Raw genomic sequence first — 24,496 nt, 5'->3', positions numbered from 1 at the left:
TATATGACATATCGTATAAACATCTTCATTCTGCCTATTACCTGTCCATTTATAAGCCTGGTGTTGTTATGGCGATACCGTTTGATCACGTGACTAGTGTTGCCGGCATGCACTCCAATACTCAGTAATTCAGTTTCACTTTCAATTTCAACAAGGTATAAGTGACGGAGGCTAGGCCAACTCTTCGCGATGACCAGTTCAGTAGATACAAGGCCGGACAACGCAACTTTACCAAACTACAATAAACCACTGCGGGTGAAATGGGACCAGAAATGTTGCAAGGAACACAAGGAAAAGGTTTGTAGAACCATTTATGTTGACACTAAACACTGGTCAGACACTCAGGGTGAAATTAGGGTGAAACGATTTTATTTACTTAGTCTGCCCAAAAATAGATTGTAAACCTATGTAGCTATGAACACCCGTTGGAGTGACCAGAGAGAATAGTGTCGTGGGGGCATCAGACAATGTTGGCACGCTGATAATGTTTAAAGGATCTAGTCATGCTATGCACGATGTAAGGGTGTTAAAGCGTTAATCAATCACATAAACAAAATGAAAATGAACGTGACAGTTGAATGATACACTTTCTCTTAGAAACAGAATTACAAAATTTATAAGATATGAAATTACGTGTTCTGTTATACAGATAAAACAAATTTTTATCATGAAATCGAGTGAATGACCGGACTCGTTTGTTCAGCATACCTGGGTTGCCTCCAGTCCTTCCAAATTCATTGTTGGTGACAGGTCGGAGTTCCTTTTTCCTCCTCTCTATATCACTCCAGCCCCTTTGAGTCACCAACCATAGCTTGGTTGTCTGCTGAATTTTGCCACTGCGTGGTGCATATATGGATCTATTTTCCCCTTTAAAATAAATACATAAATATGCAACCTAAATATTTGTCAGGGTTTTTATTTATTTTCTTCTGGGGTCGAACAATAATCCCCATCCTTGTTACGCCACATATCATATTATCGTAATTCAACACAACAAAGGCTAATACATCGTCTTATCGTAATTCAACAAAACTAATACTTATATGCATCAGTTTGTGACGTGAAGCTGATACACAACCTTATTACCATTAAATTAATGTCATTCCTGCATTTCTAAATGACTATGACATAATGCAGACACAATAAACTGTCCTACGTCTACCTGTGTAGTAAGTATGTTTTCTTATTTTATACATTATTATTTTATTATTTATACTTATTACTATCAAATGCATATAGTTTACATCAATTTTCATACTTTACATAGTATGGCAGTCATGCTGTTGGTGTAACTGTAATTTGTCCAACTTTTCTGTGTGGAGATAATGGACTAACTGGAATAGGTGTCGGTCAGCATATGCAGAATGAATTAATGGACTTCACGTCTTGTCCTAACTACATTACTTGATAACAAGTAATTCATTGACATAACATTTACAGATATATTAAAGTCAGTTCATAGAATACATGATTGATATAATTTAAGACAGATAAATCCACACAATTCTCACAGTCAGTATCATATGTAACACTTGAAACTCGTAGACTACATGATTCCTATTACATAGGAGTAAATTCAAACAATTCTCTCAAATTCATATCAAGGTAATATTGTATGACATTCTTGAAATACATGAGTCATATTACATTCAAGACAAATGAATGCAGACAATCAACTTTGAACTCAAGGAAACTTGATGTATGAAATTAAAATGAATACATGCAACAAATATTTATAAATTTATTTAAATGAAAATGGACTGACTAATTTTGTGAGAGAAATTACTTAAAGCATTGAATTTCGTCTGGGAAACACCCCATCCCCCACATCTAGCTTAACCAATCAGGATTAACTTTATCTAATACACCCATTGAAGTTAGAATAATTCTCTATATTCCGCCTTTATTATTAATTATTTCTGGAAAGACTCAGTTTATGACAATTATTTCAAATGGCCCAAAATTGTCTGTGGACTGTCTCTGTGTCGTCGTTTCCCGCCACTTAACCCCAAGTTATCATCATTTCTCTCTCTGCCACTGACTGTTTTCTCAGCAGATTCAAATTAAAGATCAGTTGTGCTCCCAAACATGAGCATTACATTCATCTCAGACAAGAGATTAATCATGGGCCTAGCCCATACATCAAAGTTAATTGTTACCTGTCAAGCTGACTGCGACAAGATTGATTCATGTATGTGTTGCAATAACATTTTTCTTCAGAATTCACTGTGCAAGATATGGCTACGTTTATTACTACAATACTTTCTAAATGATTTCAACAGGACTGGAAATATTTTTTCTGTCGAGATGGAACATATTATTTAAAAAGTATAAATGTAGATTTAAGTTATTCTTACCAAGATTTGGGTGTGTGTGGGGGGGAATATTTCTACAAAAGCAGCATGCATTTAAGAATAACAAAAATGGCATAAAGAGTTATGGGTACAGTTCCTGCAGCAGACGAAACTGCCACGGCACTAATTTTTTAAATACTGTCTAAGTCTAGAAAAAATGTTATAATGCCATAAGTTGTAGAACTGGCTTTGAGGAGTAAGCAATCAAAGTGTGAAAGCAAGTCAGGTACAACCATGTTACTTTGTTTTAGTGACTTTTAGCTGGTCAGATATGACATGAATTTTTAAATTGTGTAAATACAGTACAAAACTGAGTGAATAAGCTGACAACGATATGTCATGATATTCCAGTGACTCCACACACTTAAGCTTATCCTAGGGGAGTAATTGTATCTATCTATTTAGAGATTCCTTCTTGGATTATTCAAATAATACACTGGAAAATTTCTTCACATTGCAAATCATTGCATTGGAAAATGGTGCCAATTTTCATTGATCAAATTGTAATTGGGAGAAAAAGTATATGTATCACATCATCTCCTGCATGTCACATTGATCACATTCAATTAGCAATCAGGATTTTTCCCTTTCTGCTCATTGGATGCACAAATCTAAGAGAAAATCAAAGTATGCATTGGTAGGTCTGGGTCTGTCAGAAAATAAAAGTATGCATTGGTAGGTCTGGGTCATTCAGAAGTGGGGTAATAGTAATCAGTAATTATAATCATCTCCAGATCAAAGTCTAACATATGGAGCAATTTTAATCAGTAATCAAAATCATCTCCAATATTTGGGAGTATCAGACCTTGGGTAATTGTAATCAGTACCCAAAGTCATCTCCAGATCTGCATAATTGTAATCAGTAATCATAGCCATCTCCATATCTGGGTCTGATAGCCTTGGGGTGATTATAATCAGTAATGATAACCATCTACAGATATGGGTCTGTTAGTCTTGGGGTAATTGTAATCAACAATTATAATCATCTCCTGATCTGGGTCTGTCAGTCCTGGAGTAATTGTAATCAGTAATCATGATCACTGCCTGATCTGGGTTTGTCAGTCCCGGAGTAATTGTAATCAGTAATCATGATCACTGCCTGATCTGGGTCTGTCAGTCCTGGAGTAATTGTAATCAGTAATCATGATCATCACCTGATCTGGGTCTGTCAGTCCTGGAGTAATTGTAATCAGTAATCATGATCATTGCCTGATCTGGGTTTGTCAGTCTTGGGGTATTTGTAATCAGTAATCATATAACCATCTGACAGTCTTCGGGTAATTATAATCATTAGTCATAATCATCTACAGATCTGGTTCTGTCAGTCTTGGGGTAATTTTAATTAGTAATCATATGGGGGCGCTCACCAGTTATTATGTACTTTTGAGAGAGTGGCGTATGTAAGGTGAAGCTGTTTGCATCTAAAACATGCACAGTGGAGAGAATGTTGGCATACTTCTATGCTAAACTATTGTAATGTGGATGATATTTCTTTGGATATTATACTTTTGGAAATTGTACATGATCTAAGCATACTGCTAACTAAAATGACTGCTCACTTGTGCTAAAAAATCAGCCTGAATTAGTCTAACTTACACTATCCATAGCAGCTATTAAAATAGGGAAAATGAATTTTGCCAGACTAGACAATACCAGATTCTGAAAGTGCAATGAATGAATTACAAATATATAAAATGTAAAAAAGCTATCAGCTCATTTTTATACAATTTACCTCTGAAGTTCAGGAAGTGAAAATGACCAAGTGGAGCTTGCACTTTTTTGAAAGGTGCGCATCTGCAGTAAGGCCAAGCTGTATATGCTATAACCCATATTACACCCATCAATCATACACCTAAATAAAGGGAATTAAGGGTTTTTTGAATTTTACCTAAGATATACAAGGTCTTTTTTAAATAGCCAGTATAACCAGTGAGGAAAGCTGGGGAAATTCTTTTTCTTTAAAATTCTAACCCTGTGCAAAATACAAAACTGTAGAGCACCACCATAATCATCTCCGGATCTGGGTCTGTTGGCCTTGGGGTTATGATAATCAATAATGATAACCATCTACAGATTTGGGTCTGTTAGTCTTGGGGTGATTATAATCAGTAATCATTATCATCTCCTGATCTGGGTTTGTCAGTCTTGGGGCAATTATTATCAGGAATCATAATCATCTACAGATATGGGTCTGTTAGTCTTGGAGTAATTGTAATCAACAAATCTGGGTCTGTTAGCCTTGGGGTAATTATAGTCAGTAATGATAACCATCTACAGATTTGGGTCTGTTAGTCTTGGGGTGATTATAATCAGTAATCATTATCATCTCCTGATCTGGGTTTGTCAGTCTTGGGGCAATTATTATCAGGAATCATAATCATCTATAGATATGGGTCTGTTAGTCTTGGAGTAATTGTTAAATCAGCAATGATAACCATCTACAGACCTGGGTCTGTCAGTCTTGGGGTAATTGTAATCAGTAGTTATAATCATCTACAAATCTGGGTCAGTTAGCCTTGGGGTAATTATAGTCAGTAATGATAACCATCTACAAATCTGGGTCAGTCAGATCTGCAGTAATTGTAATCAGTAGCCAAAGTCATCTACAGATCTGGCTCTTTTAGACAAGGAATAATTGTAATTGGTAATTATAATCATCTCTTAATATGGGTATGTCAGATCCTGGGGTAATTGTAATCAGTAATCATAATCATTGGTAATTAATTATCTAAGTATTTGAAGTAGTCACAAGTAATAATCACAATTTTTAACAAGTAATAATTTAAGTTATTGCTGTGAAAGTAATAATCCTGTAATTAAGATTAGTTTTTGTTGCAGCATGACATCACTTTCGTGAACAAACTTCTTTCAAAACCAAAAGACATGCATGTGTGGCAAGTAATTCATTATATTTTGTTATTTTTGGCAATTTAGACACAACTTATATAACTTCAGTTTTGCAGTTGGCCTCATTTGCCACCTTTTATTTCATTATGTAATATGGTTCAACAGGATATAAAATGCTCATGATGATCACAGATTCAAGTCCTAATATTTACACAGGATATAAAATGCTCATGATGATCACAGATTCAAGTCCAAATATTTACACAGAAAAAATAATTAAACCTGTATTTACAGTTGAATATGAGCAAAGAAAAAATACATTTTGTTCTGGCAACCTGACCTTCCCAATTTATTGGCTGACCCTATAACTTTCATCACTAACCATACCTCATTTTTCACATCTGATCTGGTAACTTTAGACTGGATACTGTGACATGAGTTAACATGAGCTGGTTAAAAAAGAAGTAACAAAAGCAAAACTTAACACTAACCTTCCTGTCCTTTTTTTGTTCACACTTTTACAAGAACCACACATATTTTTTCCTTTTGTCCTAAGAAAGAAAATCACCTTTGCTTTGAATGGGGGATAATACAAACTTTTATTTTAGACTCAGTGATATAGATGTGGAATCAAAAGATGTTTTGTCTGTCAGTATTTTTTTGGTGTCACATTAAAATGTATAAGATACAGAAATATATATGAATAAATAATATAATAGAATCAAATGTAATTGATAAATGTAATTGATAAAATTACATTATGTAATCAATTACCTTTTACCATTTTAACCTGAGCCAGGATTGAGTATAAGCAGTTCTGTGTAGGGGGCACCTGTTTTATTGCTGACTACAGTAATAGAAAATTTCAAAGTGTGCTTGAAATTACATTATAAATTATGCCATGCCCTTTACAGACATTTCAGCAATGGGTCAACCTCATATTGAATTGCTATTTAACTCATTTTTGCATTGGATTTGATAAATTAAAATCACAGTGATTGACTTCGTAGCTCGAGGTGTAACATTTCTAAATTTTCCTTAATTTTTTGTGAATTTTCTGAATGACTAAGAAACAAGAGAATAAAGCTGATTCTTGACAATATAAATAATTCAATAGCCTAAGTTGTTGCTTTGTTTATTTAGATCCCTTGTTACTCGCATTATAGCAATTATCTTGGCAAATTGCATCCAATGTTTTAAAGATTCTTTTGGGAATTTACATGAAAAATGGACAGTTATTGGCAATGTAAATGGGGCTGACATTTTGGCCCCAAACAGGCTCAGAGAAATCCCTAACATTGAGAAAAGTGAGAGTACTACTTGGGGAACAGTTTGATGAGATCATTTAAGTTCGCTGTGAATGACATTGAAACTAAGAAGATTAAATGAACATGAACACCGTAACGTGTTTTGAAAATTATGGATGCACAATGGGATATGAATGGTCAATAATTTCCAAAAGTCCTGCTGCTTCATGAAGGAGGGACTCAACCTTGAGTAAATTGTTTTAATGGCCCTGGATTACATACAACATGACTAGCTACTGTATCATACTGCAGCTGCTACCCTGTACTTGTGACACATTTGAAGTTTGTAAAATAATACACAATCATAGGCCATTGTTTCAGAAGATACAAAGTTTCATGTACTATTAAACTTCATATTGACTGACACAAATCAAAGGTCCATAAGAGAGGTTCACAAGTTCATGCAACTTCAACAAAACAGAGGTATACAATTGCTACATTATGTGATTTAATGCAAACTTGTGAAATTACAATTGATTCTTAAGATTGAATTCATATTTCACAATAGTTATAAAGCCATGAAGCTTATAAGTCAATTACACATTGCACGAATGACTTGTCAATCAAAGGACATTCATGCATTTTGTGGAAATGATTTTTAAATGTCTTGACTTCATGATCCCTATAAATTACAAAAACTATATTTTGGCCATTGTTTATAAACTCTGTCAAAGTACATTGAAAATACAATTTCATCTGCTTGACATCAAGACAGTGCTGCATCATGAGTAATTCTTAATCACATGACATGTCAGTCAATGAAATAAAACAGCTCTATAATTTATGACAGCAATGTAATTTTTAAAATAGTTTTGAATACCATCATATAACTTGTGTATAAGGGGCCCCGAGTGGCCGAGTGGTCTAAAGCGCTGTCCGTTACGGATCACTGCCATCTCACCTCTGTCTGCGCAGGTTCGAGTCTCAGATTCAGCCAATGTGGGTATGTGAGAAAGCTTGCCAGTAGTTTCTCGTGGGTCGGTGGTTCTTTCCAAGGTTTTCCCGGGTTCTTCCTCCACCATTAATACTGGCCGCCATGTATAGTCTATCGTGTGCTGAAAAATGGCATTAAACCCCACAACAACAACAACAACAACAACAACTTGTGTATAACATGAGCCCAGCTACAAACAGTGCAGTACCATGGGTACCATGAACAATGCAGTATTTCTCAGTGTGTGTAATTTGTCATCTAAAACCTGTAACTAGAGTGGGATGATTAAGCTTACACTATAGCTGATACTGTGAAAGACATCATGCTGACATTGGAGGGCCCATTAATAAAAATAAGAAGTGTTGATGCTGAAACCTACAATTATTTTCTAGCTACGCTACTTATTAGGCAGAGAAACTTTGCCCAGGATGACAATACCTGGGCAAGATATTAATCAGAGAGGACCAGTAAACATAAAACACACTTACTCAACAAACAAGAATATATTTAGTGGACTTGAGAAATGACATATAGACAGACAGAAAACAAGTGCACTTATGAAAATCATAGCATATAATTCATTCCTTGAAAGGAATATATATTTACACATTCACATAAACAACTAAAATGTGACATTTGGTTTTTTCTTTTTTGGATTTTCTTTTTAAATCTGAAATTTTTCTGAAAGTTGGATTTTGCAGAATCACAAATTCATTTCACCACCATGTTGGCATATATGACAGGTGTCAAAGATGTGATTAATGGATCATTAATAGAAATATTTTTGTTACTATTAATTTGTGACAGATACAACTGCTTTGTAAATCAAAAGATAATTTTAAAATCTGTTTCTGATGAATAACGAGAACACCTGTTGATATCATCAAAGTCATAACAAGATTCTTTTAGAATTTCCATACATTCCTTACTGATGTAAACTACTGACATAATGGTACAGTGAAAAAGTACCATGGTACATACCACTGGAAACAGTATAATGGTAAATGGCATACTGGTAATACCATGTACCTCTAGGAAACAACACAGATCTAGACCTGCAGGATGTATGTGGTGCTAAATTACAAAGAAATTGTGCCAAAAAGATGCATGAAAAATCATATTACTTACAATTGCATTCTCATTAAATCCATTTTATTTTTTAGAAAATGTCTACCTTTTCAAATTTAGAGGGATATACCACCCATCCCCACCCACAACCTTTCAGTTCTAGAACAACCTTTGGATTTGTCATTGCTTAATGTACCTACAGATCAGTTTGTTTCACTTATGATCACTTCAAACACGGTGGACCCTACTTGCTAGTACAATATGGGATGACAGATTAGGATCCCTTGGTTTTTAGCTTGCTTGACTTGGATAAGCAATTAGTCAATATGGCATTATTATCTGACAAAATAATTCTATTGCTCAGATCAATATTACATTATTAAAGTGGTCCAACAATATAAAGTGTCTCATTATAACATCCAAATTGCATGTTTACAGTGGTCCCACAGTATGAAATTGTCTCATTATAACATTCATATTACATGATTAGTGGTCTCACAGTATGAAAGTGTCTCATTATAACATCCATATTACATGATTAGTGGTCTCGCAGTATGAAAGTGTCTCATAATAACATCCATAATTAGTGGTCTCGCAGTATGAAGTGTCTCAATATAACAAAAATGTATTCCAATAACACATTGCTCTCTCAAATCAATGAAACACTGCACTGAAGATTAGTTTTGGTCAATTTACATCATTAAGAATTTTTTTCTTATGGTGTGATAATTTATTTATTTTGATTATTTATGTGCTTCAGTTGAGAGAGGTGAAACCCATGGTGGATACCAGAGCTCCTGCCACTTACATGCATGTTCATTTAAAGTTGAAAAAACTGAAGGTAAGAATGTAAAAAATAGCCTCATGAAACCTAACTGAACAGGACACTGCTCACTGTGCATGTTGTATTTCCATTTATGAGTGTTTTTAAATACAAAGTTTACTTGTAAGTACAGAAGTGACAATTCTTTGTCTTTGAGTGTCCATTATTCTCAGTTGTTAGATTTCAGTGTAAAGTCCTTATTGATGAACATTTTCAAGTTCCATCCAAAACTAAAGCCATGGACCCCAAATTCTGCACACAATAGTTATTTGAACAGGAAGAATTCAGGCATAGTGACTTGCTAGAACACAGGATAGTCATATGAACATAAAGAATTAATGGATAAAGAGAGACTAATTACTAAACAGCATAGTCATTTGAACATAAAGAATTAATGCATAAAGGGAAACTAATTACAACACAGCATAGTCATTTGAACATAAAGAATTAATGCATAAAGTGAGACTAATTACTACACAGCATAGTCATTTGAACATAAAGAATTAATGCATAAAGTGAGACTAATTACTACACAGCAGTCATTTGAACATAAAGAATTAATGTATAAAGAGAGACTAATTACAACACAGCATAGTCATTTGAACATAAAGAATTAATCCATGAAGAGAGACTAATTACAACACAGCATAGTCATATGAACATAAAGAATTAATGCATAAAGAGAGACTAATTACTACACAGTATAGTCATATGAACATAAAGAATTAATGCATAAAGAGAGACTAATTACAACACAGCATAGTCATATGAACATAAAGAATTAATGCATAAAGGGAAACTAATTACTTAACAGTATAGTCCTATGAACATAAAGAATTAATGCATAGAGACTAATTACAACACAGTATAGTCATATAAACATAAAGAATTAATCCATGAAGAGAGACTAATTACTACACAGTATAGTCATATGAACATAAATAATTCATGCATAAAGGGAGATTGATTACTACACATCATAGTCGATGAACAGGAATAATTGGTGCATAAAGGGAGACTAATTACTACACAGCATAGTCATTTGAACATAAAGAATTAATGCATAAAGGGAGATTGATTACTACACAGCATAGACAATGAACAGGAATAATTGGTGCATAAAGGGAGACTAATTGCTACACAGCATGGTCATTTGAACATAAAGAATTAATGCATAAAGAAAGACTTTTGTAATTTGATTTTATTGAGACTTCAGTATATATATTTGATATCAGTTGTAGAACAAATGTTACAGTTAATATTAAGTACATTTAATAGCTTAGACAATGTAAATGGTGCTTTAAGAGATGGAATACACTTTAGAAAGAAAGACAAGAAATAATCACAATTTAAACATCACAAAGCTAGAGTCACATTACAGTACCATACATCCCACAAGATGAGTATCAGTTTATACACAATAAAGCTAGTGTCACACTACATTATTTTCCTGGGACAAGTAGCAATTTTAAATTATTTAACTCCCTCAATTTTCTGTTCTATAATAAACCCTGAATGTCTATTTACACATGTATATTGGGCATAAAGTTGTATGCAACATAAAATTCCTAGATCTATAATTGCTGTCACAATTTGCAGGCAGCTCGGGGTTTACATAGTTAAGTTGAAGTTTCAAATAAAATTGGTAGAGTAGATGTGATGGCAAATCTGGGTCTGTGCCGTTAACATGGACAGTGTGAATGCATTGGCATATCTGGGTCTATGGTTTTAACATGGACAGTGTGAATGCACTGACAGATCTGGGTCTATGCAGTGTGTACATGGACAGTGCAGATGTGATGGCAGATCTGGGTCTGTGCAGTGTTTACATGGACAGTGTAGATGTGATGGCAGATCTGGGTCTGTGCAGTGTGTACATGGACAGTGTAGATGTGATGGCAGATCTGGGTCTATGCAGTGTTTACATGGATAGTGTAGATGTGATGGCAGATCTGGGTCTGTGCAGTGCTTACATGGACAGTGTGAATGCATTGACAGATCTGGGTCTATGCAGTGTGTACATGGACAGTGCAGATGTGATGGCAGATCTGGGTCTGTGCAGTGTTTACATGGACAGTGTAGATGTGATGGCAGATCTGGGTCTGTGCAGTGTGTACATGGACAGTGTAGATGTGATGGCAGATCTGGGTCTATGCAGTGTGTACATGGACAGTGCAGATGTGATGGCAGATCTGGGTCTGTGCAGTGTTTACATGGACAGTGTAGATGTGATGGCAGATCTGGGTCTATGCAGTGTTTACATGGACAGTGTAGATGTGATGGCAGATCTGGGTCTGTGCAGTGTGTACATGGACAGTGTAGATGTGATGGCAGATCTGGGTCTATGCAGTGTTTACATGGACAGTGTAGATATGATGGCAGATCTGGGTCTGTGCAGTGTTTACATGGATATTGTAGATGTGATGGCAGATCTGGGTCTATGCAAGTGTTTACGTGGACAGTGTAGATGTGATGGCAGTTCTGGGTCTATGCAGTGTGTACATGGACAGTGTAGATGTGATGGCAGATCTGGGTCTGTGCAGCGTATACATGGACAGTGTAGATGTGATGGCAGATCTGGGTCTGTGCAGTGTGTACATGGACAGTGTAGATGTGATGGCAGATCTGGGTCTGTGCAGTGTGTACATGGACAGTATATATGTGATGGCAGACCTGGGTCTGTGCAGTGTTTACATGGACAGTGCAGATGTGATGGCAAATCTGGGTCTGTGTAGTGTTTACATGGACAGTGCAGATGTGATGGCAGATCTGGGTCTGTGCAGTGTGTACATGGACAGTATATATGTGATGGCAGATCTGGGTCTGTGCAGTGTTTACATGGACAGTGCAGATGTGATGGCAGATCTGGGTCTGTGCAGTGTTTACATGGACAGTGTAGATGTGATGGCAGATTTGGGTCAATGCAGTGTTTACATGGACAGTGTTGGTGTGATGGCAGATCTGAATTTACACTGTTCACCTCAAGATAATGTTATACTTAAGTAAATATGATGTACTGTTGTCCCCCACTACAAAGTTCCTCAGAATAATGTTATACACTAGAAAATATAATATACATTGGCCCCCATAATGAAAAGCCTCTTTACAATGTTCTACAAAATCAAATATCAAACATGATATGCAGTTGTTCCTCACTATAAATTACCCGAGTAACGTTATATATGATATACAGTACCCCCATTATAAATTACCTGAGCAATGTATTACACATGATATACAGTGGTCCCTCATGATGAAGTGCATCATTATAATATAGTCCTTAGTTTTACAGAATAGTCCATAAAACTGGGATTAGCCAGTGAAAATTTTAAAGTAACAGAGGTAGGGGATGCAAAATTATCTGGTTGCTTGATCAGATCTAGGCAGGTAAATTACTCAGTTAATGGTGTTTATGGAATGCCATGCATACAGTCATGAATCCCATTGTACTAGCAGACTTGTATTATTCAATATAATGCATATCAGTAAAATGTAACCTGACCTCGCATATATCCTGATAAACTTTCATGGCTCCCATGAAACAATGATATGAGAACCACTTCATTTATCACACTATATGTTCTTTTTCTAATCTTGTTATAAGGGAAAAGGTTATTTTGATGTAATTCTACATGTACTTATAATGAAAAGAAATATAAAGTAATTTCTATTTTTTGGGTCTCCTGCCATAGTAATATTATTGTCACAAGATAAACTGGCATGAGGGATGATACCCCCTGCTTAATTTTACAAAATGTTTAAAATCTGTATGTATTTATACATTATCACTTTCAGGTAATCCACAGGAATTTGGAATTCTATCAATCCTCACTCACCCTGCTGACTTTTGACCTCTGAGATCACACCTGTTAAAGATATAACATGTTGATCTCATTCATTATTGAGCCCATCTATAAAATAATATAAAATATATATATATATATATATATATATATATATATATATATATATATATATATATATATATATATATATATATATATATACATATAAAGTTTGATCAAATTCATATAAAAAATATGGCTTTCAGAGTGGTAATAAGCTGAACCAATCAGATTTAAGATCATTCCATTAATATGCATGCATCTCACTCATGATCAAACTTGTACAAGGGCATATATTCCAAGTTTAATAAAATTTGTATTGGAAATATGGCCTCCAGAATGATAACAACTCAGCCAGTCAAATGTAAGACCACCTCTTTGGTATGGTGAATCTATCTCATCAGAGATCTTGATGATATACACATATATTCCAAGTTTGAACAAAATTAAATCAGAATTATGGCCTCCAGAATGATAACAGGATCAGGTGTATGATCATCACAATCATTCATTTGAATGGATCTCACTCATTATCTAACTCATCCATGGATCTGACTCATTATCAAACTTATCTATGGATCTCATTCATTATCAAACTTATCTGTGGATCTCACTCATTATCAAACTCATTCATGGGTCTCACTCTTTATCTAATTTCATCCATGGATCTCACTCATTATCTAACTCATCCATGGATCTCACTCATTACCTAATACATTGATCTCATTCATTATCCTAACTTGGCTCTCACCCTTTGTCTAACTCATCCATTGATCTCACTCTTTATCTAATTTCATCCATGGATCTCACTCATTATTAAACTCATTCATGGATCTCACTCTTTATCTACTTTCATCCAAGGATCTCACTCATTATCTAACTCATCCATGGATCTCACTCATTATCTAATACATTGATCTCATTCATTATCCTAACTTGGTTCTCACCCTTTGTCTAACTCATCCATTGATCTCACTCATTATCAGACTCGTCCATGAATCTCACTCATTATCTAACTCTTCAAAGATTTTGATGACACAAGCTTATATAACAGTGTGATGAAAATCAGATCAGAAATGTTACTTCCCAAGGGGTAGCAAGTTCAGTCAGTCAAATGCAATATCTCCCCATTATCAAGAGTAGTCCTTTCTCATTACTGAGCTTGTAGGAGATCATAATAATTTTAGCATACATTCCAAGTTTGATCAAAGTCAGAGGAGAAATATTCCCTCCAGAATGGTAACAAGCTCAGTCAATCCTATGTAAGATTACATCATTGATATGCATGGATCTTGGTCATTACTGAATCCATCCAAGATCTTGATGATATAAGCCAGTATTGCAATAAAACACAAAATTACACAAGGAAACAAAGGAAGAAAGAAACAAAATTGCAACCCCTCATTGGTCTTTCCAGGGCTATGCCAAAAATAAAATAAAAAAACAAGTGAAAACCAATTATATTGTATACATTTATAGACCCAGTAAGTCAGATAATATAAGTATTAGTTAAATGGATACAAGATATTTAATTAAAACATATTTCTTTGTCATTTTAGCTGGAAGAAGAGAGACTGGCAACATTAGAAAGACACAACAGAATTCTACTGGAGAAAATATCATATGTTAAGAGAACAAGAAGTGGAGAGAACAATAGCAATAAAAATACAGAATTTAAAAGGTCTGTCATTTATCTGTTTTTATTTTATAATATACAGTAAATCAGTCATCTGTAAAAAATTTCAGCTACTCATTTACCATGGTAAACTGCAAGTGTTCATCAAAGATATTCTATTTAGTAGGATCTATGTTATGGATCAGATTTCAGTATTTAAGTTCCCCAGAATCCCATAATACCTATATATATATATATATATATATATATATATGCATTTGTATGGGAAAATATGAATGAGTTTTTTCGGATGTAAATACTGCATGACCTTGGGAGTGCAGTATATTCATCCGACATAACGAGTTCATATTTTCCCTATACAAATGCAGTAACCATTTTATTATATGCTAATTTTTTAAAATTCTACCTAATGCTTAATTATATTAACAAAATACACAACAAGAAACAAAATAACTGAATGTATGCCATACTCCAAACTAAATACACAAGCGCAGATTCATCATTACACAATAACAACATTATTACTGCGCACATAATTCCACCCAGATAAATTTGAACTTAGTCGTGCACTCAACATAACTTTCAAAAGAAAATGGCACATCTAGTTAAAATTGAAATTTGGAGTAATATTGTGAATGAATGCACATTGCAACAACTTTTCCGTTTGACCTAGAATGAATAGAGTTTGATATTTTGTTTTAATTCTTTGAAATTCTGTGATTATGGACTGGATTTATATGTGACAGTTCCACATGAAATACATTGGATTGAAGAAGCGAGGGAGAAGCATGTCGACATCTGCAAATGTGTTTCAGTTTCTGTCATTGAATGTTTGAAATCATAATGTGGGAAAAAGAAGAAGTCTTTCAATTGCAAGCATCAAAAAGACGCTATGGAATTTAATGCTTATTTCATTTTGAGTGCAGTAAGGAGGATGTAATTGCACTTATCATCAAAATTACAGTACAATTTCGAAATGTGTAATCAAGATTGAGAACCTATGACATGGCTAATGTATTTCGGATTTGCAGAACTAAGAAAGCACATTTTGAGGAAATTCAGGATGTAAAACTGTAAGTGTATTTTTTGCCATTCTTATCACCAGCTAAAGAAGACAGTTTATGTCTTGACACTTGTATGTTATTTGTAAGGACCCTTTCTTGCATCTGAATGTGCCAAAGCAACTGGTATGTGGCAATCTACAAAACAATGCTTTACTTCATTCAGAAACAAATTTAAACAACCACAGCATAAAACTCCTACTATGCGAGTGTACATGATTTGTTTACAAATCAAAAGTGCTGGCATCTGCGTCCATTGTTTGTTTACAATAGAAAGTAGTTCCTTTATGCATGTGAATGGAAAATGAAGGTGTGCAATATTGTAAAATACCGAACGATTCTGACAATGTAAAGTTAACGGAGAAAAAAAAATGAGCATATAATATATATATATATATATATATATATATATATATATATATATATATATATATATATATATATATATATATATATATATAATGTGTATGGAATTGTGTGCATTTGTGTCAGCCATGATGCATAACAACACATTCTTTCAGGTATACAAAGACTTACAAAAATGGTACTAACAGCTGCCTCGCTTGGTGCTCAGCATTAAGAGGTTAGTGTTAGGACTGGTCAGCCTGGTGTCAGGATAATGTGACTGGGTGGGGGACATCACACTACATGTCTGCAGCATGATGCTCCAGTGCTAGACATCGCTATAAACTGCCACACTGCAGACATTGTAGCAATATGACTGAAAAATTGTTAAAGCTATGTTAAAATCCTAACCACACACACACACTCCTTCAGGTATAAAATTTACATATACATATGTTTGTCATTTGAAAAAAAGAATTTTCCCGTCAAATAGAATGCAGTTTTTTTTCAAGGGATTATCAAAAATGTTATCAAAAATACAATAATTAAATGTACAAAAAGCAACAGCATTTTGACCTTAGAAATTCCTACATGAGACAACAATTTATTTTTATAATGATTTTTAATTGTCTGAAATGATGTTTTTTTGCATCATCTTTTGTGTGTATATGTTTGTCTGGTTGAAACTGATGTAAATTGGTATAAAATGATGATGTAATAGTATGTAGCTGACAGATTTACAGATTTACAAAGTGAGGTTAAAATCAAATCAAATCATTTTCTACTACATATAATGATCCACACTATAAAATGCACCAGAACAGCACCATCCTTCAAATAAAATGGATCTCACTTATGCAGTATATTTCCCACATCATTATAGTGAGAAACTAACGAGAAAAGCTTTCCATATCCATACAGCTGATACCAATTGGAGATTTAAAGCCTACCATATCCATACAGTTTATTACCAATTTGAAACTTCAAGTCTTCGATATCCATAAAGTTGATACCAATCTAAGATTGCCAGCTTTCCATATCCATACAGTTAAAACCAGTTAGAGATTTAAAGCCTTCCATATCCATACAATTGATACCAATCTGAGATTTAAATCCTTCCATATCAATACAGTTTATACCAATCTGAGATTGCAAGCCTTCCATATCAATACAGTTTATACCAATGTGAGATTTAAAGCCTTCCATATAAATAGAGTTGATACCAATCTAAGATTGCAAGCCTTCCATATCCATACAGTTGATACCAATCTGAGATTGCAAGCCTTCCATATCAATACAGTTGATACCAGTCTGAGATTGCAAGCCTTCCATATCAATACAGTTTATACCAATGTGAGATTTAAAGCCTTCCATATCCATACAGTTAATACCAATCTGAGATTGCAAGCCTTCCATATCAATACAGTTGATACCAATCTGAGATTTAAAACTTTCCATATCAATACAGTTTATACTAATCTGAGATTTAAAGCCTTTCATATCTATACAGTTTATACCAATCTGAGATTTAAAGCCTTCCATATCCATACAGTTGATACCAATCTGAGATTGCAAGCCTTCCATATCAATACAGTTTATACCAATGTGAGATTTAAAGCCTTCCATATCCATACAGTTGATACCAATCTGAGATTGCAAGCCTTCAATATCAATACAGTTTATGCCAATCTGAGATTTAAAGCCTTCCATATCAACACAGTTTATACCAGTCTGAGATTTAAAGCCTTTCATATCCATACAGTTGATACCAATCTGAGATTTAAAGCCTTCCATATCCATACAGTCTGTACCAATCTGAGATTTAAAGCCTTCCATATCCATACAGTTGATACCAATCTGAGATTGCAAGCCTTCCATATCAATACAGTTTATACCAATGTGAGATTTAAAGCCTTTCATATCCATACAGTTGATACCAATCTGAGATTGCAAGCCTTCCATATCAATACAGTTTATACCAATGTGAGATTTAAAGCCTTTCATATCCATACAGTTGATACCAATCTGAGATTGCAAGCCTTCCATATCAATACAGTTTATACCAATGTGAGATTTAAAGCCTTTCATATCCATACAGTTGATACCAATCTGAGATTGCAAGCCTTCCATATCAACACAGTTTATACCAGTCTGAGACTTCAAGTCTTTGATATCCATACAGTTGATACCAATCTAAGATTGCTAGCTTTCCATATCCATACATTTGATACCAATTGGAGAATTAAAGCCTTCTATATCCATACAGTTGATACCACTCTGAGATTTCAAGCCTTCTTTATCCATACAGTTTATTACCAGTCTGACATTTAAAGCCTTCTATATTCATACAGTTCATACATGTCTGCCATCAAATATTCACTGTTATAGACATCCTGATAAAAATGAAGGCCATTCAGATTTGTATCAGTGATGCTAATCTGCCATTTTAAAAATGGTCCCATTGAAATTAAGGAAGAATTAAAACACATTTAAAACAACTGTTCCCCAATTGCTGTTGGGTCAATTTTCATGAAGTCTTAACAGGGATCATACCACTATAAACCATTTAAGGCCATTGTAAACCAGTCAATTGTCCCTTACTGACGTGGGTTTCTGCTTCTTCTTTTTCTTGTACATACATGTAGATATAAAAGTGCAACTTATATAAATACGTCTTCATATTTGTTTATAGAAAATGTAATGTCCAGCTGAATAATGGTAATCAAAGTTTAATCCATAATATAAAACATTTATTCCTTTATTTTAAAAATATTGTCCAAGTTAAAGAGCAATATAATTTTCATTGGTAACTTGGTTTGGGTTGTTCCATGATATTACCTACTTATATATTTATAGTTTATTAAAATTTGAAAATAACCAAATAAAATAAAATGTTCTCTTTGCAGTTTAAATAGAGAGAAACGACAACGTTATTTAAGTAGGGTAACAGAAGAGAATCTAGCCATGTTGTATAGAGTTATTGATTGTAAGCCAGTGTACAACCATAAAAAGTGGCAGCAAGAGTGGAAAAAGAATCAGAGATTCATGGAAAGCATTTCCCATTTCCCTAAGGTAAAAATACTATTTATTCTTTCCATTCCAATCCTAGGCAACAAGTTGGCAAGTTCTGACATGAAAATATGAAAGAGTTTAATGTTGTTTTTACTGAGTTTATCATGGTATAAACTGTCAGTTGCCAAATCTCAAAGCAAATAATGCCAGAAAGGCAATATGTAAGCTTTGTGAGCTGTGTAAGGGGCTGTCCATTTAGTTGATCATGTTTCAGCTAGTTTATTTCAACTTGCTGCATATGCCAGAAAATATTTTTTGACCTAGAAATTGATGTCAGCCATAATGACATCTGTTGTTTTTTGTAAATTTATGTAAGTGCAAATTATATCCTGGATATTTCATGGTTATAATAGCAATTATAGGTTATTAAGTAAATTTAGAAAATTATTTAAAAGAAAATGTGTCGGCTGCAAAGATAATTTTATTTGTGCATGGCTGTTTTTTTTCTCTAGTCTTCTTGGTTTAAACCAATTAGCTTCAATGTTCTAAGGTGGCGTGTCCAGTAAGATTCCTTTTCTTTCCTGATTTCAGAATTCCAATTCGGGTTGTGAGCAATTTCAATAAGTGTTATATCACTGAAAGTGTGGCCAGGGGAGGAGAGCTGTTCTGTATTCTGTACAGCTTCTTTGTCATCCGATCAGATCATTGAACTTCAAGGTTGATCCTTTTGTACAGCTTTTGAGTTTCTCCGACATACTGAAGGCTACAGATCTTACATGTGATGAGATAAATTACATTCTCTGTTTTGTATGTTTTGTTTGGAACATGGATGTTTAGTTTTTCTTTAGTCACTGTGCTAGAAAATGTCCTAGTCTCTATCATATGTTGACAGGTTTTTGCACCTTTTATCACCACAGGGGCCAGATTGACTAGGATGGTCTTGATTAGTGATTGGCGTTAGCTTTAGTAGGCTACTACAGGTTTGTTTGGGAGGATTAACTTTAGTACATCCGACGATTCCACGATGGGCCAGTGTTTCCTGATGATTTTACCTACTTTGGGGTTGTCTGGATGGTAGGTCAGGATAAATGGTATCCTATCAGCCTTTTCCTTCTTTCCATATTTTAGTAGGTCATCGATGTTTGTTTATTTAGCCCATTGGGTTGCTTCTGTAATCAGGTTTTGTTCATAGCCTCAGTAAATTAAATGTTTAGATAGCTCTTCAGACCTTTTTAGGAATGTATCATTGTCGGAGCAAATTCTGTGTATCTTCAGTGCCTGGCTATATGGGGTGTTCCTAATGCAGTGTTGTTTGCCTTTGATATGAAATCAGCCTTGAGATGGAGACTTCTGCCATGAATTTTATTGAAGGATGGAAGTTGTTTGCCTTTGATATGAAATCATCTTAGTCCAATTCCTGGAGCTTGTCCTAAAACTAAATAACTTTAAATTTAATGAAGAAAACTAACTCCAAATCAATGGAACTGCATGCAGTGGGTACAAAAATGGCCTCTTTGTATGCTAATATATTTATGGGAAAACTGGAGGGTTAAATTTTAGCATCAGTTGAAGTTACACCATACCAGTGGGTATGCTTTATCGATGATATATTTTGTTTCTCCTTGAAAACTATGTATGTTATTTTCCCAAAAGATGCATATTATCAGATGTAGTAACTTGTACCTTGCAATACCTATTGTACAGACGGATTTGTGTCCAGGAAAACAAAGCATAGAGCAAATCATGTGCATTAAATGTTTGAGAAGCTTATTTTTGAGGCTGACATGGTTTTGAGGGCAAATAAACTTGAGAGAAAAAGTCAAGAATGATTTATTATATATTCATCTAAGCTTTCTCATCCTAAGGTAGAAGTTTGGATTGTTACTCTTTGAGCGGGACATCTAAAACCACTATCCAAATATTTAACACGAGAGTCAGAAAATGTAAGAGAACAGAAAGACTAAAGTTATCGTTGTATTTTGTCTCCTCTTTTTGTATACCTAATTATTATTACCTGCTTCCAATATTTATAACTGCTAATTTCCACCAGTGGCAGACAGACAAGATCGAAACTGTAAATCATATGTCTGCATTCAGGTCATGTGATTCTGTCTTAGTAGGTGATGTCTGAGTGAGCTTATTCATATGTGAATTAAAGTCAATAAATGAAGTAATTACTAGCTTATATCAGGATCATACATTATAATTTATATATAGTCATATATGAACAAACAAACAATAAATATAACATATCTGTTGCTCTTTTATCAAATATCACACTTGGAAACTTCTTGTAATATATTAGAAACATCTTACAGTGGAACAATCAGATTTTATTGGACAATGCCATACACCTGTGACAAGTTTTGGGTGACATTTGGGTGACATCATGATATGACCGCTTCATCTTTAAAGTGCTTTAAGCTTAAGCTGCCACTTTTAAATATGATGAAAGCTCTCATTCGTACACCTTTTTGCGTTTAAAGTCTCTAGTAGTCGTACACCAGATGACTGTGCCCTCATGGCCCATGAAGAGACTTGCCTACAGACAATCGTGGACAGGTTCTCGAAAGCCTCCAGTCTGTTTGGACTCACAGTTAGCTTGGGAAAGACAGAAGTCCTTTTCCAGCCCGCCCCAAACACTGTCCCATCACAACCCTGCATCAGGTGACACGCAGCTGAAGAATGTGGATTGTTTCAAATACCTTGGCAGCACAATATCCAGTGATGGTTCCTGGACAATGATCACTGCGAGGATCCAAAAAGCCAACCAAGCACTCGGACGACTCCTGACCAAGATCTTGTAGTACAAGGACATATGCCTGTCAACAAAGATGAAAGTGTACAATACAGTTGTCCTCACATCTCTCTTGTATGGCTGTGAGACTTGGACTGTCTACCGAATGCATATCAGTCAGCTGGAACAATTCCACCAGTGCTCCCTGAGATCCATCACGCAGATCAAGTGGCAGGACTGAATCACCAACCAGGAAGTCCTTGGTAGAGCCAACACAACAAGCATCAAAGCCAAACTAATCCAGGCCCAGATTCATTGGACTGGCCATGCCATCTGCATGGATCAAAACAAAACCCCAAAGCAGCTGTTCTTTGGCGAGCTAGCCCAGGACAACCGAAACCAAGGCCACCCTCACAAGAGGTAGAAAGTTAATCTCATGACTCACTTGAAAAATTTCGCTGTTCATCAGATAATAAACTGTAATCGATCAGCATTATATCTGAACAAAATGGGTAATCATTATGCTTATTATGACACTCAAAAGGATGGCAAATGTAAACTTCTGTGAGATAACTAACATCGTCGTGTGTTACGATTTTATCAGTTTCTTTAAGAAACTGTTCTTTGCTGATCCAACTAAACGGACCATATGGCATAGAGTCGGACATTCCAGAGTCATATAAATTATTGTCATCTAGATACGCTATACAACTTGATGGAACTGTACTATCATAGTCGGGTAGATATTTATTATTAGCTTGGGTATATTTTTTGTTATGACGCTTATTCCGCCTTGGATTCCATGTTCTATAGAGTTGAACATATCTGGGTCTGTTAACAGTTCTAGTTTTATTTTACTGTGCTTGAGTAATGGATACCAGCTTAGTCCGGATGCCGAATAGTATCAAGCTCGGTTGAGTCCGTAGTTATCAGCGCTGACAACTCTGACATTTTCAAATATATCTGCGAGCAACAGAACGTATGTGATAAGATATAAATCATGATGATCTCCTAAGTTTTTACACCCAAATCGATCGAACATAAGCGTAATTATCATCACTAACACTTTCAAGATTGAACCTAGAATAAAACTAATCATTGTCAGGTAGACACATTACATTAAATTAATCCTAATTATCAAGATACCTGTAGGAAAAGATACCTTTTCGTGTCAGCAGGCTTGATCTATCACCGAAATGTTCAATCAAATTATTAAGTTTACTGCAGCCTTTTTCTAGCTCGTCTAGCGATGCTGCCATAAACTACAGACTATCAATAAATCTTAACTTGCCTAGTATGAGTGACTTGTACTTTTCAATGTTATTTGGGATGTACTTTAATTTATTGTTGTTATTAATTCTTAGGCGGTTTATTGTATCTTTATTATTGAATACTTGAACTATGAGATGAGAATCATATCCTCTGAAAATGTGAAAGACAACAGGAACGAAGTTCAGTGCGGTATATTTTAAATTCCATTTATCATGTGATGGACCACGATACTTTCGAGTAATATGGCAGTGATCTTTTAATCTATCTTGAGGCAAAAGCACCCCCTCGCAAATATAGCATATTTATGTTATATTAAATCAGCTTCTTGTTTTACTGTTAGTGGTTTCATTTTTTATGTCCTAGCGAGTAACATCGTAATAGCATTTGTCTCGTCGATAAGGTTCCTTAGCAACCAGACAAAAGAATTCGCTCAACGATAAATCTTTACTGGTTTTGATAAAGATTTATCAACAGCACAAACGACCTCATACGCTGCTCCGCAAGGAATATGCTCTTTTATTTTTCTTGTCGAAGATTTATCAGGATTTTTTTTTCTGTTCCTTGCACTGGAAATACATTATATTCGAAATCTGCGTGTACTATTAAAGGCACTTGCATATTTTGACTGTAACTTGTAAATTGTAATATTTTTCATCTTTGCCAGGCATAGATATTTTCCGTACATTGGAGCAGTATTGGAGATGTTTATCAAGTACATGTTAAGATTTACATCCGTGCAAACACCTGACACAGAAATATTTCTTTTCTTATGCTTGTTATACTGACCTCTGACTAGCCCGTTAAATATTTTATCCACGCATAATGATCTTTATAAAATAGTAAATTTACTGTTTGTTGTGATGCAAGATCGCTGATGTATCTGGGATATATATTTTGTTTATCATCGATACTAAATACATTAATACCGCCTGTTAAAAGCTGCTTATTTTACTTTTTGAATCAGATATTCAGAAACAGGGAAGACAATCCGCAATGAAATATATTTTATAGTGTGGAACAGTAGCTCTGTTATTTTATCAAATTTACAGCCAGAACCAGATGTAGTGTACTCATCTATTTTCTTCGATATCACCTGAAATATATTATCTGACAGCGATATCAAACCTGTCTTTATTAGAATTCGGCTAGATTTTGATGTAATATAAGGATTGTCAAATTTCTTGTGTTGCTTAGCAGCAGGGTGATCTGACGTAGGAGTCTGATTGACATACCTATCCTTGGCTTTCTGTTGGGA

The 24,496-nt window shown here is 34.7% G+C and overlaps 1 protein-coding gene across 1 annotated transcript; it reads left to right on the top strand.

Annotated features, from left to right (window-relative positions):
- On the top strand, positions 1–21,058 carry LOC149798954 (uncharacterized protein CFAP97D2-like). The gene is made up of 5 exons (XM_089957874.1): positions 1–297; positions 9,271–9,351; positions 14,738–14,859; positions 19,127–19,292; positions 19,824–21,058. The coding sequence occupies exons 1-5, from the start codon at positions 190–192 to the stop codon at positions 19,854–19,856; spliced, it is 510 nt and encodes a 169-aa protein (XP_089814000.1). The 5' UTR covers positions 1–189; the 3' UTR covers positions 19,857–21,058.
- Positions 21,059–24,496: the final 3,438 nt, after the last annotated feature.

This window comes from Sinohyriopsis cumingii, chromosome 5, assembly GCF_028554795.1.
Source record: "Sinohyriopsis cumingii isolate HCF-2022 chromosome 5, ASM2855479v2, whole genome shotgun sequence".
Taxonomy (NCBI): Eukaryota; Metazoa; Mollusca; class Bivalvia; order Unionida; family Unionidae; genus Sinohyriopsis; species Sinohyriopsis cumingii.
The sequence above is the reverse complement of the archived record's forward strand: the minus strand, read 5'-3'. Positions and strand labels throughout refer to the sequence as shown.